This window comes from Lynx canadensis, chromosome F2, assembly GCF_007474595.2.
Source record: "Lynx canadensis isolate LIC74 chromosome F2, mLynCan4.pri.v2, whole genome shotgun sequence".
NCBI classification, from domain to species: Eukaryota; Metazoa; Chordata; class Mammalia; order Carnivora; family Felidae; genus Lynx; species Lynx canadensis.
The window spans coordinates 34,235,495-34,247,153 of record NC_044320.2 but is presented as its reverse complement, the minus strand read 5'-3'; the positions used below and the strand labels follow the sequence as shown (position 1 = coordinate 34,247,153).

General features: G+C 43.2%; 1 protein-coding gene across 1 annotated transcript; it reads left to right on the top strand.

The window, feature by feature from the left end:
• The first annotated feature begins 427 nt into the window (after positions 1-427).
• On the top strand, positions 428-11,349 carry CTHRC1 (collagen triple helix repeat containing 1). Its single transcript, XM_030304451.1, has 4 exons — positions 428-580; positions 4,936-5,157; positions 7,822-8,038; positions 11,091-11,349. Exons 1-4 carry the CDS (start codon positions 428-430, stop codon positions 11,231-11,233), a joined length of 735 nt encoding a protein of 244 aa, XP_030160311.1. The 3' UTR covers positions 11,234-11,349.
• The last annotated feature ends 310 nt before the right edge of the window (positions 11,350-11,659 follow it).

Sequence of the window (11,659 nt, the reverse complement as noted above, 5' to 3'; positions counted from 1 at the left end):
GACCCAGGTTAGGGCACTTGCCTCTCAGGGGTCACTTAGGCGGTGCTGTCTCCACTCCCGCCCTCCAAGCTTCCACCTGTGGCCGCCAGAACGCCGCCACCGGCCCGGACTCGGCAGGCGGCTTCTCCGCGAGGGTCCGGGCGGGCCGAGCGGCGGCGCCGGAGGGGGCGGGCTCGGCTCTCGGCCCGCCCCGTGTCGGGCTCGGGGTAGGGGCTCTGGCCTATTACAGGATGGAAACTCGGGTGTCCAGAGGGGCGGGAGGGAGAGGGAGTCGGAGGGAGGCGCGCGGGTGAAAGGGGCATTGATGCAGCCTGCGGCGGCCTGGGAGCACGGCGGGGCCAGACTCTGATCAGGTCCCGGCTCCGCGTCTCCTCCTCCTTCTCCTCCTCCTCCTCCTGCTCCGCGCCTCCCCGGGCCGCCGCGCGCCATGCGCCCCCACGGCCCCGCCGCGGCCTCGCCGCAGCGGCTCCTCGGCCTCCTGCTGCTGTTGCTGCTGCAGCTGCGGACGCCGTCGAGCGCCTCCGAGACCCCCAAGGGGAAGCAAAAGGCGCTGCTCCGGCAGAGGGAGGTGGTGGACCTGGTGAGTGCGGCGGCGGGGACAGAGCCGCGGGCCGCACCGGGAGGACGTGCGTCCAGCTGTTGGGGGCGGGGTGGTCTGTACAGCTGGGTAGGTGGGTCGTGCGTGCGACTGGGTGTCCCGCTTTGTCTGCGTCCACGTGTAAGGTAGGACCTGCGCTAGGCGTGCGGTGAGGTCGTGGAACTCGCACGGGAGACCCAAGTGGCAGGGCCATCGTGGAGCGGAGATGCGACGTGGGTCGGGTGGGACGCCCCAAAATACAGGGAGACGCCCAATAATTTCTGGCCTCTGAGGGCCCTCCACACCCCAGGAAGATGGAGAGGGTTAGGGCGGCAGTGAGAGCAGAAGGAGGAGCTTAGGTAGGTTGGAAGGTGGGCCTGGGAGCTGCCTGGGAGACCCTAGACTCGCTGATCCCTTGGGTGGGCCTGGCCCAGAGCCCTGTGACGTGTCCTGTGTTGGGGCTGGTGGCCACGTCTGCCTGCAGGAGAGAATAACAACCCTTACAAAGCATCCGTCCAACTCTTTGTAACTTGAATACTATGAGTCATGTGGGTCATCTTCCTAGGAAGTATGGGCTGCAATTTACTTTGCTGGACGACCACAGCTCAGGACCGGAATGGTTCAGAGGGATTAAGGCCAGAAGGGGAAAATGAAGGGACCCCGCACTAACCCTCCAAGGACCCATTTCATTGTTCTGTTTAGACAGACAGGTAGTCCGTTCTTGCAGATACCCTCAGTCCCCAGCCTGTGGCCACCAAGCTGGAGCATCACAGTGGAGCTAAGGGAGAAGACAGTTTCCAGGACAGCAAATAGCCCAAGTGCTTTCTGAAGGGCTAATCTATGGGAAGGTCTGTTTGCTTAAAGCTCTTTCCCTCCGAAAATCAACAAACCTAGCCCTGTGTCTAGAGCTGTCCTTTCACAAGCTACCATATTCCTTGGCACATAATAAACTTAAGTCCTTAAGCCAATCTTATTTGCAGACAAATACAGTTTACAGGCATTGCAGGGCATAAAGTGGGGGCATTGTTTTGATAAAAACCGTTTTGAATTTGTTAAGTTGCCATTATAAACTGAGCTAATAAACCAAACTCCCTGGCAGCTAGTTCTATGCCAGATTCAAAGGCTCTGGAAAAAAATTCCTGCCATCGCACACTGCACTTTTTGGTGATGTGCTATGTAATTTTGTTCCACAAAGCAGACAATGTGTTCAGGGCTACAGTTCTATTTTAAGTGTCTAAGTTGTTTAAAACTGTACCAAATGGTTGTGGTTCATCTGCAGTTTGCATTTATGAATTTGCAATTATGATACACAAAATGCCCCTTTTCTCCATAAAGCTAGCAATTTTTTCTTTTCCTCCATGGATTTTCAGTACCTGCGGTTTCCCACAAATCTCGCCCTGCTTGGAAAAGCTTATTGTGCAGCCAAGCTCAGGTGCATCCTGTAGATTGGATTTGGTTTTGCTGGAGAAAAAAATGTTCATGTGGTCATTAAGAAGGTTTCAACAGATTCTATAAAGCAGCTTCTTTGTACAGAATCTGTCAAAGCGTTCCTTTCAAGCTTCCAGCAAGCTCTGCCCCCTGGTGGCCATGGAGAGAAATAGGGGCTCATTCTACCGACATTTATAGAACCCCTGCCTAGTACTAAGCATGTGCTGGGATAGCATTTTATTTTATTTTATTTTTTTAACTTTTAAAAATTTATTTTTGAGAGAAAGTGAGAGAGAGACAGAGTGTGAGTGGGGGAGGGGCAGAGAGAGAGGGAGACACAGAATCAGAAGCAGGCTGCAGGCTCCAGGCTCTGAGCTGTAAGGACAGAGCCCCGTGCTGGGCTTAAACCCACCAATTGAGAGATCATGACCTGAGCTGAAGTTGGTCACTTAACCAACAGAGCCACCCAGGCGCCCCAAGGGTTAGCATTTTAAAGTGAGAAGACAGATGTAATACCTGTGGAACCAAATTCAATATAATTATGTGGTCACTGAAATGCAGATTATTTCTTTATTTTTTATTTTTTTGAGAGAGAGAGAGCACACGAGTGGAAGATGGGCAGAGAGAGAGAATCTTAAGCAAGCTCACTCAGCATGGTGTCCAACTTGGGGTTTGATCTTACCACAGTAAGATCATGACCTGAGCCAAAATCAAGAGTTGGATGCTTAATCAGCTGAGCCATCCAAGGACCCCTGTTTTAGAATATTTTGTATTTTAGCATGTCTTCAAATACTTTTGAAATTTTATTAAATACTTTTCTTAATATTTCCTTGGCAATAAATAAATAGTGCTTTTTTTTTTCTTACATCAGGAAAATGGCAGTGGCCAAAGTCATGACATAAATCATTTATCAAAACATAGGGCACCTGGGTGGCTCAGTCGGTTGGGCATCCGACTTTGGCTCAGGTCATGATCTTGCGGTCCGTGGGTTCGAGCTGTGCTTTGGGCTCTGTGCTGACAGCTCAGAGCCTGGAGCCTGCTTTGGATTCTGTGTCTCCCTCTCTCTCTGTTCCTCTCCCACTCATGCTCTGTCTCTCTCTGTCTCTCAGAAATAAGTGCTAAAAAAAAAAAAAAAATTAAAACAAAGATGAGGGGCCCCTGAGTGGCTCTGTCATTTGAGGATCTGACTTTTGATTTTGCCTCAGGTCATAATCCTAAGGTCATGGAATCCAGCCTCCCCTCCCCCCATCAGCATGGAGCCTGCTTAAGATTCTCTCTCTCCTCTCTCTCTACCCCTCTGCCCTTCTCCCCTGCTCTCATGCACTCTCTCTCTCTCTTTCTAAAATAAATTGTAAAAAAACAAACATAAAGCTGGTGATGGGAAAAGAAATTGATTGGGAAACATTATATACATGAGGATCCTTCCTAGGCAATGTCATTACTGGATTTTATAACATGAAATAATTTATAATATGAAGTCTAATCCCAGATGGCAAAATTGAAAGATAAGCTTTGAAGTTATTTTAATCTGTAAGGAATCTTGGGTTTTGTTGTTGTTGTTGTTGTTCTCACTGGACAGGATCTTTATATAGAATGACAGTATAATTTACACAAATAGGGGAATGTTAAAGTAAAAATTTAAGTGGATCACATTTGGGGTTTGGAGGGCCCTAATAAGTGGATCAACTCAGGAATAGACATGGGAATTAGACGGAGATAAAATATCACCCTTACCACTTATCCAGCTACATTGGTATGAGTGGCTTATGTGTGCTGGCTGGCAGGTTTGCTAATGTTCCCTTTCCCAGCTCTAGACCCTGGCAAGGTCCACCCGAGGGAGTAGACATACTTGCCCAGTATCACTGCCTCACATGGTGTTGGGGGAATAATAAGAATCCTTACGGCTGACATACACTGCTTACTGTGCCCCGCACTGCTCTAAGCACATTTTATATATTATCTCACTTCAATCTCATACGAACCCTACCAGGTAAGAATCTTTACTATTTTCTTCATTTTACAGGTAAGGAAACGGGCACTGAAATGTTGAGTCTGTTGCCTTATCTCACAGAGCTAATATGTGGTTGAGCCAGGATTAAAATCCAGAGAATCTGGTGCAAGAACTCATGCTCTTAACTTCTACCTGACACCGAGAAATAATCATAGCGCTTAAGAGGTTGGATGGATTCCTGCCACCCTCATGAAAACCAGCGGTCACCTGTAACCATGTCATTCACTCCTAAGGAGTGAGGTTGGAGGCCAGACGTGTTACCCTAGTGACACTCCCTTCACATAAAAATAGAAGCAGGAGATGTGTGATCCATTTCAAAGGTTTCGCCCATTTAAGATAATTATTAACTAAGCTCTTTAAATAATTTTATCACTAGGAATATATCTTAGGGAGATAATTCAAAAGATGAAGAAAGCTCTATGTATGAAGATTTTCATTACAATAATATTAATGACAGACAAAATAGGAACAGCCTAAGTATCCCCAAATAATGCAATGGTTGCATAAAAATTTTTTAAAGTATCATTCTGAAATCCAAGTCCCTTTACAGCATATAGGGTCAGAAGAAAATGGCAGTGTATTCAATTATGTTCACGCTGAAATACAGCTATTTAAAAATCGTGTATACTTTTAATAAGCAGTAGAAAAAAGCAGGCAAATGAAAACATTGTGTCATCTTTGACTTGTGTGTGTGCATGCGTGCCTACAGTCTGTGCAATGAAAAGAACAGGAAAGAAATCTTAACATTTTAGAAATCACTTTAAAATCAGTTCTCTATAATAACTCATTTAGAACATGAACCAGTAGTATGAAGAGATTCTGCGCTCCAGGTGCTCAAAAATAAATGCAATTCTAATCAGAATGAGTCTTGGAATCGTAAGTGGTGAGAATCTGTCCCTATTTCCTTTTTCTGCTCTAGTATAATGGAATGTGCTTACAAGGACCTGCAGGGGTGCCTGGGCGAGACGGAAGCCCTGGGGCCAATGGCATTCCTGGGACCCCTGGGATCCCCGGTCGGGATGGATTCAAAGGAGAAAAGGGAGAATGCCTGAGGGAAAGCTTTGAGGAGTCCTGGACACCTAACTACAAGCAGTGCTCATGGAGTTCACTGAATTACGGCATTGATCTTGGCAAAATTGCGGTAAGTGAAGTCTGAATTATTTTAAAGTTGAAGCAAAACTTAAGAGTTTTCATAGTTGAGTGTGAATTTTGGATGAGATTTTATTTTATTTTTACTAAAAGACTTTTTACAAAATTAAGGAGTAGGGACCCTGTAGCTTTTAAGTTAGGATTAATGAAAAAAAAAAAAAGCTAACATTTCAAAGTTGATTTTATAAAGGTATTTCTAAGACAAATAAATCACCATGTTTTTTAGCCCGGATAATACCTAACATAACTTACTCTCCCCTTTTTATTTTTATTTTTTATTTATTTATTTTTTCAATATATGAAATTTATTGTCAAATTGGTTTCCATACAACACCCAGTGCTCATCCCAAAAGGTGCCCTCCTCAATACCCATCACCCACCCTCCCCTCCCTCCTGCCCCCCATCTACTCTCCCCTTTTTAAATGCAAACTAAAAAGGGAGAGTGTGAGTGTCTGTGTTGGATGGTAAGCAACCTTCCAGTCTTGTCCTAAAGTGAATTTAAATTTAAATTAGTGTAAGAAATTCTGCTGTGGCTCCAGACCACGAAAGAGTGGGAAAAAATTTCCAAGAAACTACCCTGTGATAGGAATTATCTCGAAGTGGGAAGTCTATTGGTATTTGTCCTTATTCTGGGTAGCAGGTGTGGCTTAAAATTGCTAAGCTTACGGGAGGTGGAGTGGACCAGAGATATGCTACAGTGAGCATTTAAAGTTTGTCTGTGAGGGCACCTGGGTGGCTCAGTCGGTTAAGCGTCAGACTGGTTCAGGCCATGAACTCACAGTTCATGAGTTCGAGTCCCGCGTCGGGCTCTGTGTTGACAGCCTGCTTCCGATTCTGTGTCTCCCTTTCTCTCTGCTCCTCCCCAGCTTGCACTCTGTCTCCCTCTCTCAAAAATAAATAAACATTAACAAAATTTTTTAAAAAAATTTGTGAGGCTCCTGGGGTGGCTTAGTCAGCTAAGCATCTGACTCTTGATTTCAGCTCAGGTCATGATCTCACAGTTTGTGAGCTTGGGCTCTGCACTGACAACGTGGAGCCTGTTTGGGCTTCTCTCTCCGTGTCTTTCTGCCTCTCCTCTGCTCGCTCTCTCAATAAACAAATAAATACATACATACATAAACAAACAAATGAACTTAAATTAAAAAAGAAAATTGTCTGTAACGGTGAGGTGGGGGAAAAGTGCTCAAAAGAGCCTGTGTGGCAGAGCATTTTGATTCACGATTCTAGTCACTTTAATTAGTGTTTGCTTCAAAAGCAACTGGCAAGACAATCGGGATGGCCCAGAGCTGAAGAAGCTTGGTGATATTTCTAAGCCTCTTTCTTTTGTTGCCCAGTGCCGTACCTGGTTTTGTATGTACAATATATTATTCCTTGATAGTAACCACTCCTACCATCAGCCAATGCAAATAGAAGAGATTTTACTTTCGGAACACTCTGAGATGCTCCTTGCCGCAGCTTTTTCATGTCTGCTCGCTTGCAAACCGTTCGAGACTGTCTTGATTTGATTTGTGCGTACTCGAAGTTCCAGAGAGCTTCCATAGTTTTGGTGACTGTGACCACTTGCACTTTCGTATGTGACTTCTTAGAAAGCATTTGGTTAAAATGCCACCTGCTTCTTTACACATCTGACGGGGACGGACTGGTTACTTACAGTTCATCAAAAGTTGCTGAGTTCTACAACTATCCGTGTGGACTCTACATATTTAATATGTTTTTAAGTTTCTTAGGAGCGGTCAGAATGGGTCTGGGAGTTTTCTGCAAGTGAAAAATAGTAGACCGCGAGTCAGTGGGGAGACAAATTTTGCGAAGAGCAATGAGAGAAAAAGACCCGGGCTTTCTAATTGTGTCAGATAGGTAAAGACTAAAACCCCCACCTGTGCTTCACCCCTGGTACTGTTTGCTGTTGCTCAAAAAAAGAAACTGGTCAAGAATAAGTATATAGAGACAGGGCTAGTCTAGAATATGGACAGGGCTGGTCTAGAATATAAAGTCCACAAGGGCAGAGATTCTGTTTCATTTACTGCTGTAACTGTGACATCCAGCATAAAGGGCTCAGGAGATATTTTTTGGAATGGAAAAAAAAAGTCAATATTTGGATTGGTTTGGTTTAAAATACGGAAGACTAGCTGTTTTGAGTAAAACCAAAAGATACCTTCAATGACGTGAATAATTTTAAGAATGCTGTAATTTGATTTTCTGAGAGTACCTCATATCAGACTTTTATCTACCTTGCAGAGAACCTCTCTCCTTCTGTAAAAGTTAAGCTTTTTAAAATGTAATTTGAGGGGCACCTGGGTGGCTCATTCAGTTAAGCGTCCAACTCTTGGTTTCGGCTCAAGTCATGATGTCACGGTTTTGTGGGTTTGAGCCCCACATGGGGCTCTGTGCTGGCAATGCAGAGCCTGCTTGGGATCCTCTCTCTCCCCCTCTGCAGGGGAGGGGCAGAGAGAGAGGGAGACACAGAATCCAAAACAGGCTCCAGGCTCTGAGCCGTCAGCACAGAGCCCGACACGGGACTCGAACTCATGAACTGTGAGATCGTGACCTGAGCCAAAGGGAGACGCTTAACCGACTGAGCCACCCAGGCAGCCCTGAAAGCATAATTTTAATGAAAGTTGAAAACGCTAATAAAGCCTTGTTTCTGTGTTTGTGACAGGAGTGTACATTTACAAAGATGCGCTCCAACAGTGCTTTACGAGTTTTGTTCAGCGGCTCACTTCGGTTAAAATGCCGAAGTGCGTGCTGTCAGCGTTGGTATTTCACGTTCAACGGAGCTGAATGTTCAGGACCTCTTCCCATTGAAGCCATAATTTATTTGGACCAAGGAAGCCCTGAACTCAATTCAACAATTAATATTCATCGCACTTCTTCTGGTATGTAGAATAGTGACTGCGTGATGTGCCTTACGTCTTTAGAGACCAAAACTGGTTTTGAATCCGCTGGCATGTTGGCTCACTAGCCTCTGAGAAGGAGACGTATAGCAGGTTTTCAGCACATGATTCTTCATCCTGGTTGCATTTTAGAATTCCCTGAAATGGATCTTTAAAAAAAAAACAAACATGCAGGTGCCTGGGTCCCACCTCTGACCAACTGAGTCAGAATCTCTGTGGATCAGACTGTATTTTTTAAAAGATCCCCAAGGTTGAAAATTACTGAGTTAGATGAACTGGCAAAACAGTCTCTAATGCCATAGAGCAGTGGTTTTCAACCATGGCTACGTATTTGCCTCAACTGGGGCACTTTAAAAAAATCCCTGTACCTGAGTACCACCCCTCCAGGGGGTCTGACTTAACGGGTATGGAGGCTGCTGAGGGAATGGATTGCAGAATCTCTTCCAGTTATTTTAATGCTCATGAGATCCACTAGCATAGACTGATAAGGAGATTACTTCTCTGCCTTGTCCTTTAAAAGGATGGATACGGTCTGCTGAACTTGCAAAAGAGAACATGGCCATATTGCATTCTCTGTTTCTGTGAAAGAATGACATTCATTTCAACCAGTGTTTGCTTAAACTGTAAGGGAAAAAACTTGGTTGGTTTGTTCTGTCTTAAGGCTCATTCACGAAAATTTGGACGATACCAAGAAATAGAACTGGGGGGCTGCCGATTAAAGCCATCACCCAGACGTACCACTATCGATATTTGGTTTCTTGAGTTGCAGTGAGATCGCACAGCATGACCGCCCATGCTGGGAGAATCACAAGATGTATATATCACCAGCTTCATTTCCCTGATTTCTTGCAAGGATTTCTCACTAATCTTGCACTTAAAAATGGCAGAGGGAAGAGAAGAGATCCCTCCACTGTAAACCAGAGGAAATTATATTTCAGCATGCTTTGGGGATTCAAGTCAGATACTGAACCCAGAAACCAGTATCTCACATTTCTTATTCCTAAGAAATTAAGGGCGTCCCTTCCACATTCTTCCTCAAATCCCCGCCATATCTTTCAGATATAAAGAAGATATTTTAATCCCCTCTTTTTGCACATAGAGAAGGTCCAGGGAAATAAAGTGTGTTACCCAGGACAGTAGAGTCAGTGTCCAGGAAAGCAGAAACCAGCTCCTTGCCTGCCCTCTTGTCTCCCCAACCCGCTCTTTGGTCCAGTTAAAAAGCTTTGTCACTAAGTCCTTAGATACATGTGCTGGAAAGGATGATATGTTTTGCATCTTGAGAAGCAGTCTCTAAAATAAGAAAAATCTGGATATAAAATTAAAATTTGATTAGGAAGTGATATGTGTTAAATAGTCATTGGAATGAGTAACTTTCTATTGTATTACCTTTAAGGTGTTTGAGCTAATATCTTGCTATGATATAAGCCCTCAGGCCCATGAACTGTGACCTATACGTGCATATGCCTTATAAATTATTTAATATAGCATTTCCCAACCATGTTGTGGAAACTCATTTGGTGTGATCCGTTGGGTGGAATGTCAGAAGTAATTTGTTACTCATAACAGTTTCTGTGTTAAGGTTATGGAAGGTTACCCCTATAATAAAGTCACTTTCCCTCTCACACTGTTACTCTTTCTTGAGAGAAAGGAGACATACTTAGCACATTGAGGTTGACTGAAAGTCTTGGATATATCCATGGGAGTTTGAAAACATTTGAATGCTACTTTGTTACCTGGGTCTTAGGACGAAAATAGGTCTAGAACCCCTAATTCCAACATATTTTAGATGCTTAATAAATTGCAATAGTATATTATCATTGCAAAAATGTTCATTCATTCAAAAAACATTATGTTATATGTTAAAGACCATGAAGTGACCCTTTGACTCCTCATGCAAGACTGATGCTAGACCCCAACTTGTCTTATTACATCATGCAGTGTGAGGTGAGCAAGCTTCTAGGCCGTGGATCTGCAGAACTTGGGAGAACACGAGTATTATTTCTGGGCATTTTCACCAAGTGTGGCCCTAGGTTAAATGGAATTGTGGCCACACTGCTTAGTTCTCCCCGCTTTGAAAGGGGCCTGAACCACAGTCATATCACTGGATTCTGAGGGACTTACCTTAGATTCACTGATGTGTCCGCTAAAAGAAGGACATAGCTTCAGATCTACATTACTGAGGCTCAGCTGGATTGTACTAACCTACCAAATGGGAAATCTGACCAGTCGCATGATGGCATCCCTCCACTACTCATATATCGGGACCCATTTTCTTAAAGAATCTGGCAACCTTTGGTGCCTTTTCCTCCTTACACAGACACATATCTTTTTGTCTGTTAAAATGACCTTGGGGATTTTTTTTTTTTTTAATATAGAAGAACCATGGTAAGATGGAATGCAAGTTGTATATTAGCATGTGAAAGTCCAGAGACCCTGAGAAAATTTGTATATTTATAAAGCAGAAGAACACAGAGGAAAAACAAGGCTGCTTGTTTTTTCACCGTGAGGAAATTCTATGAAAAATGGGATTCCCAGATTGGAGGACTGGTATAATGATTATGCTAGAATTTCTTTTAATGTTTTAAAAGTCCTTTCTTCTCCGTGAATGCCATCAAGTGTATAGGTAAGTGTTGGAAAAGACTTCCTTTAAAAAAGACCTGCATATCAAATAAAACTCTTGACTTTCAAAAGTGTAGGCTTCCTTTGTTTAGTCAAATAAATTGCTTTTTTGTTTTCAGTCACCTAAACAGTAACTTTCAGGAACTAAACAGACTCTGCTTTTATGGTCAAAACCTGTAAGAAAACTATCTGTTAAGCTTATATCATCGAATGGATGGGAATACATCTCTTAAAAATATTTACTTGGTAAGAAAAAGAGAACTTATCTTTATGAAGTCCTGATTAAGTGTTAGAATTTTTAATTCATCGTACATTGAATAGATACGTTATCCAGCTTGCTAAAGCAATAAAATTTAGATGAAGATTTTTGCTTTTCGTTCTAAAGAAAGATGTACCTTTCATCTCTGTTCTGCAGTGGAAGGACTTTGTGAAGGAATTGGTGCCGGACTAGTGGATATTGCTATCTGGGTTGGGACTTGTTCGGATTACCCGAAAGGAGATGCCTCTACTGGATGGAATTCAGTGTCTCGCATTATTATTGAAGAACTACCAAAATAGATTCTTTAATTTTCATTCCCTACCTCTTTTTTATTAAACCTTTGAAGGGTTCATTTTAGTGGCGTTTTATATAATGTTTAATGTATACATCTGAATAAAAAACAAAGCTAAATGTGTTTACAGACCAAAGTGTGATTTCACACTGTTTGAAAATCCAGTATTATTCATTTTCCTTCATTCAAAACTGGTTTCAGAATTTTGTAGTTGATTAGAATACTTTCTTCGTATTCCCCATTCCCTGAACCCGTAATTTGGGACGTCATCGCGGTCTTGAACTTTTCCTGTTGTCTTAGGATAGCACCTTTTAAAACATAAGGCTACCAGTTTTTGTATAAGTTGTAAATGTTCAGAACTGTTTTATATCTGTGAAATAAAACTTGTTTCAGACTATTTTAATATCTTTAACCTAATTGCTACTAATATAGA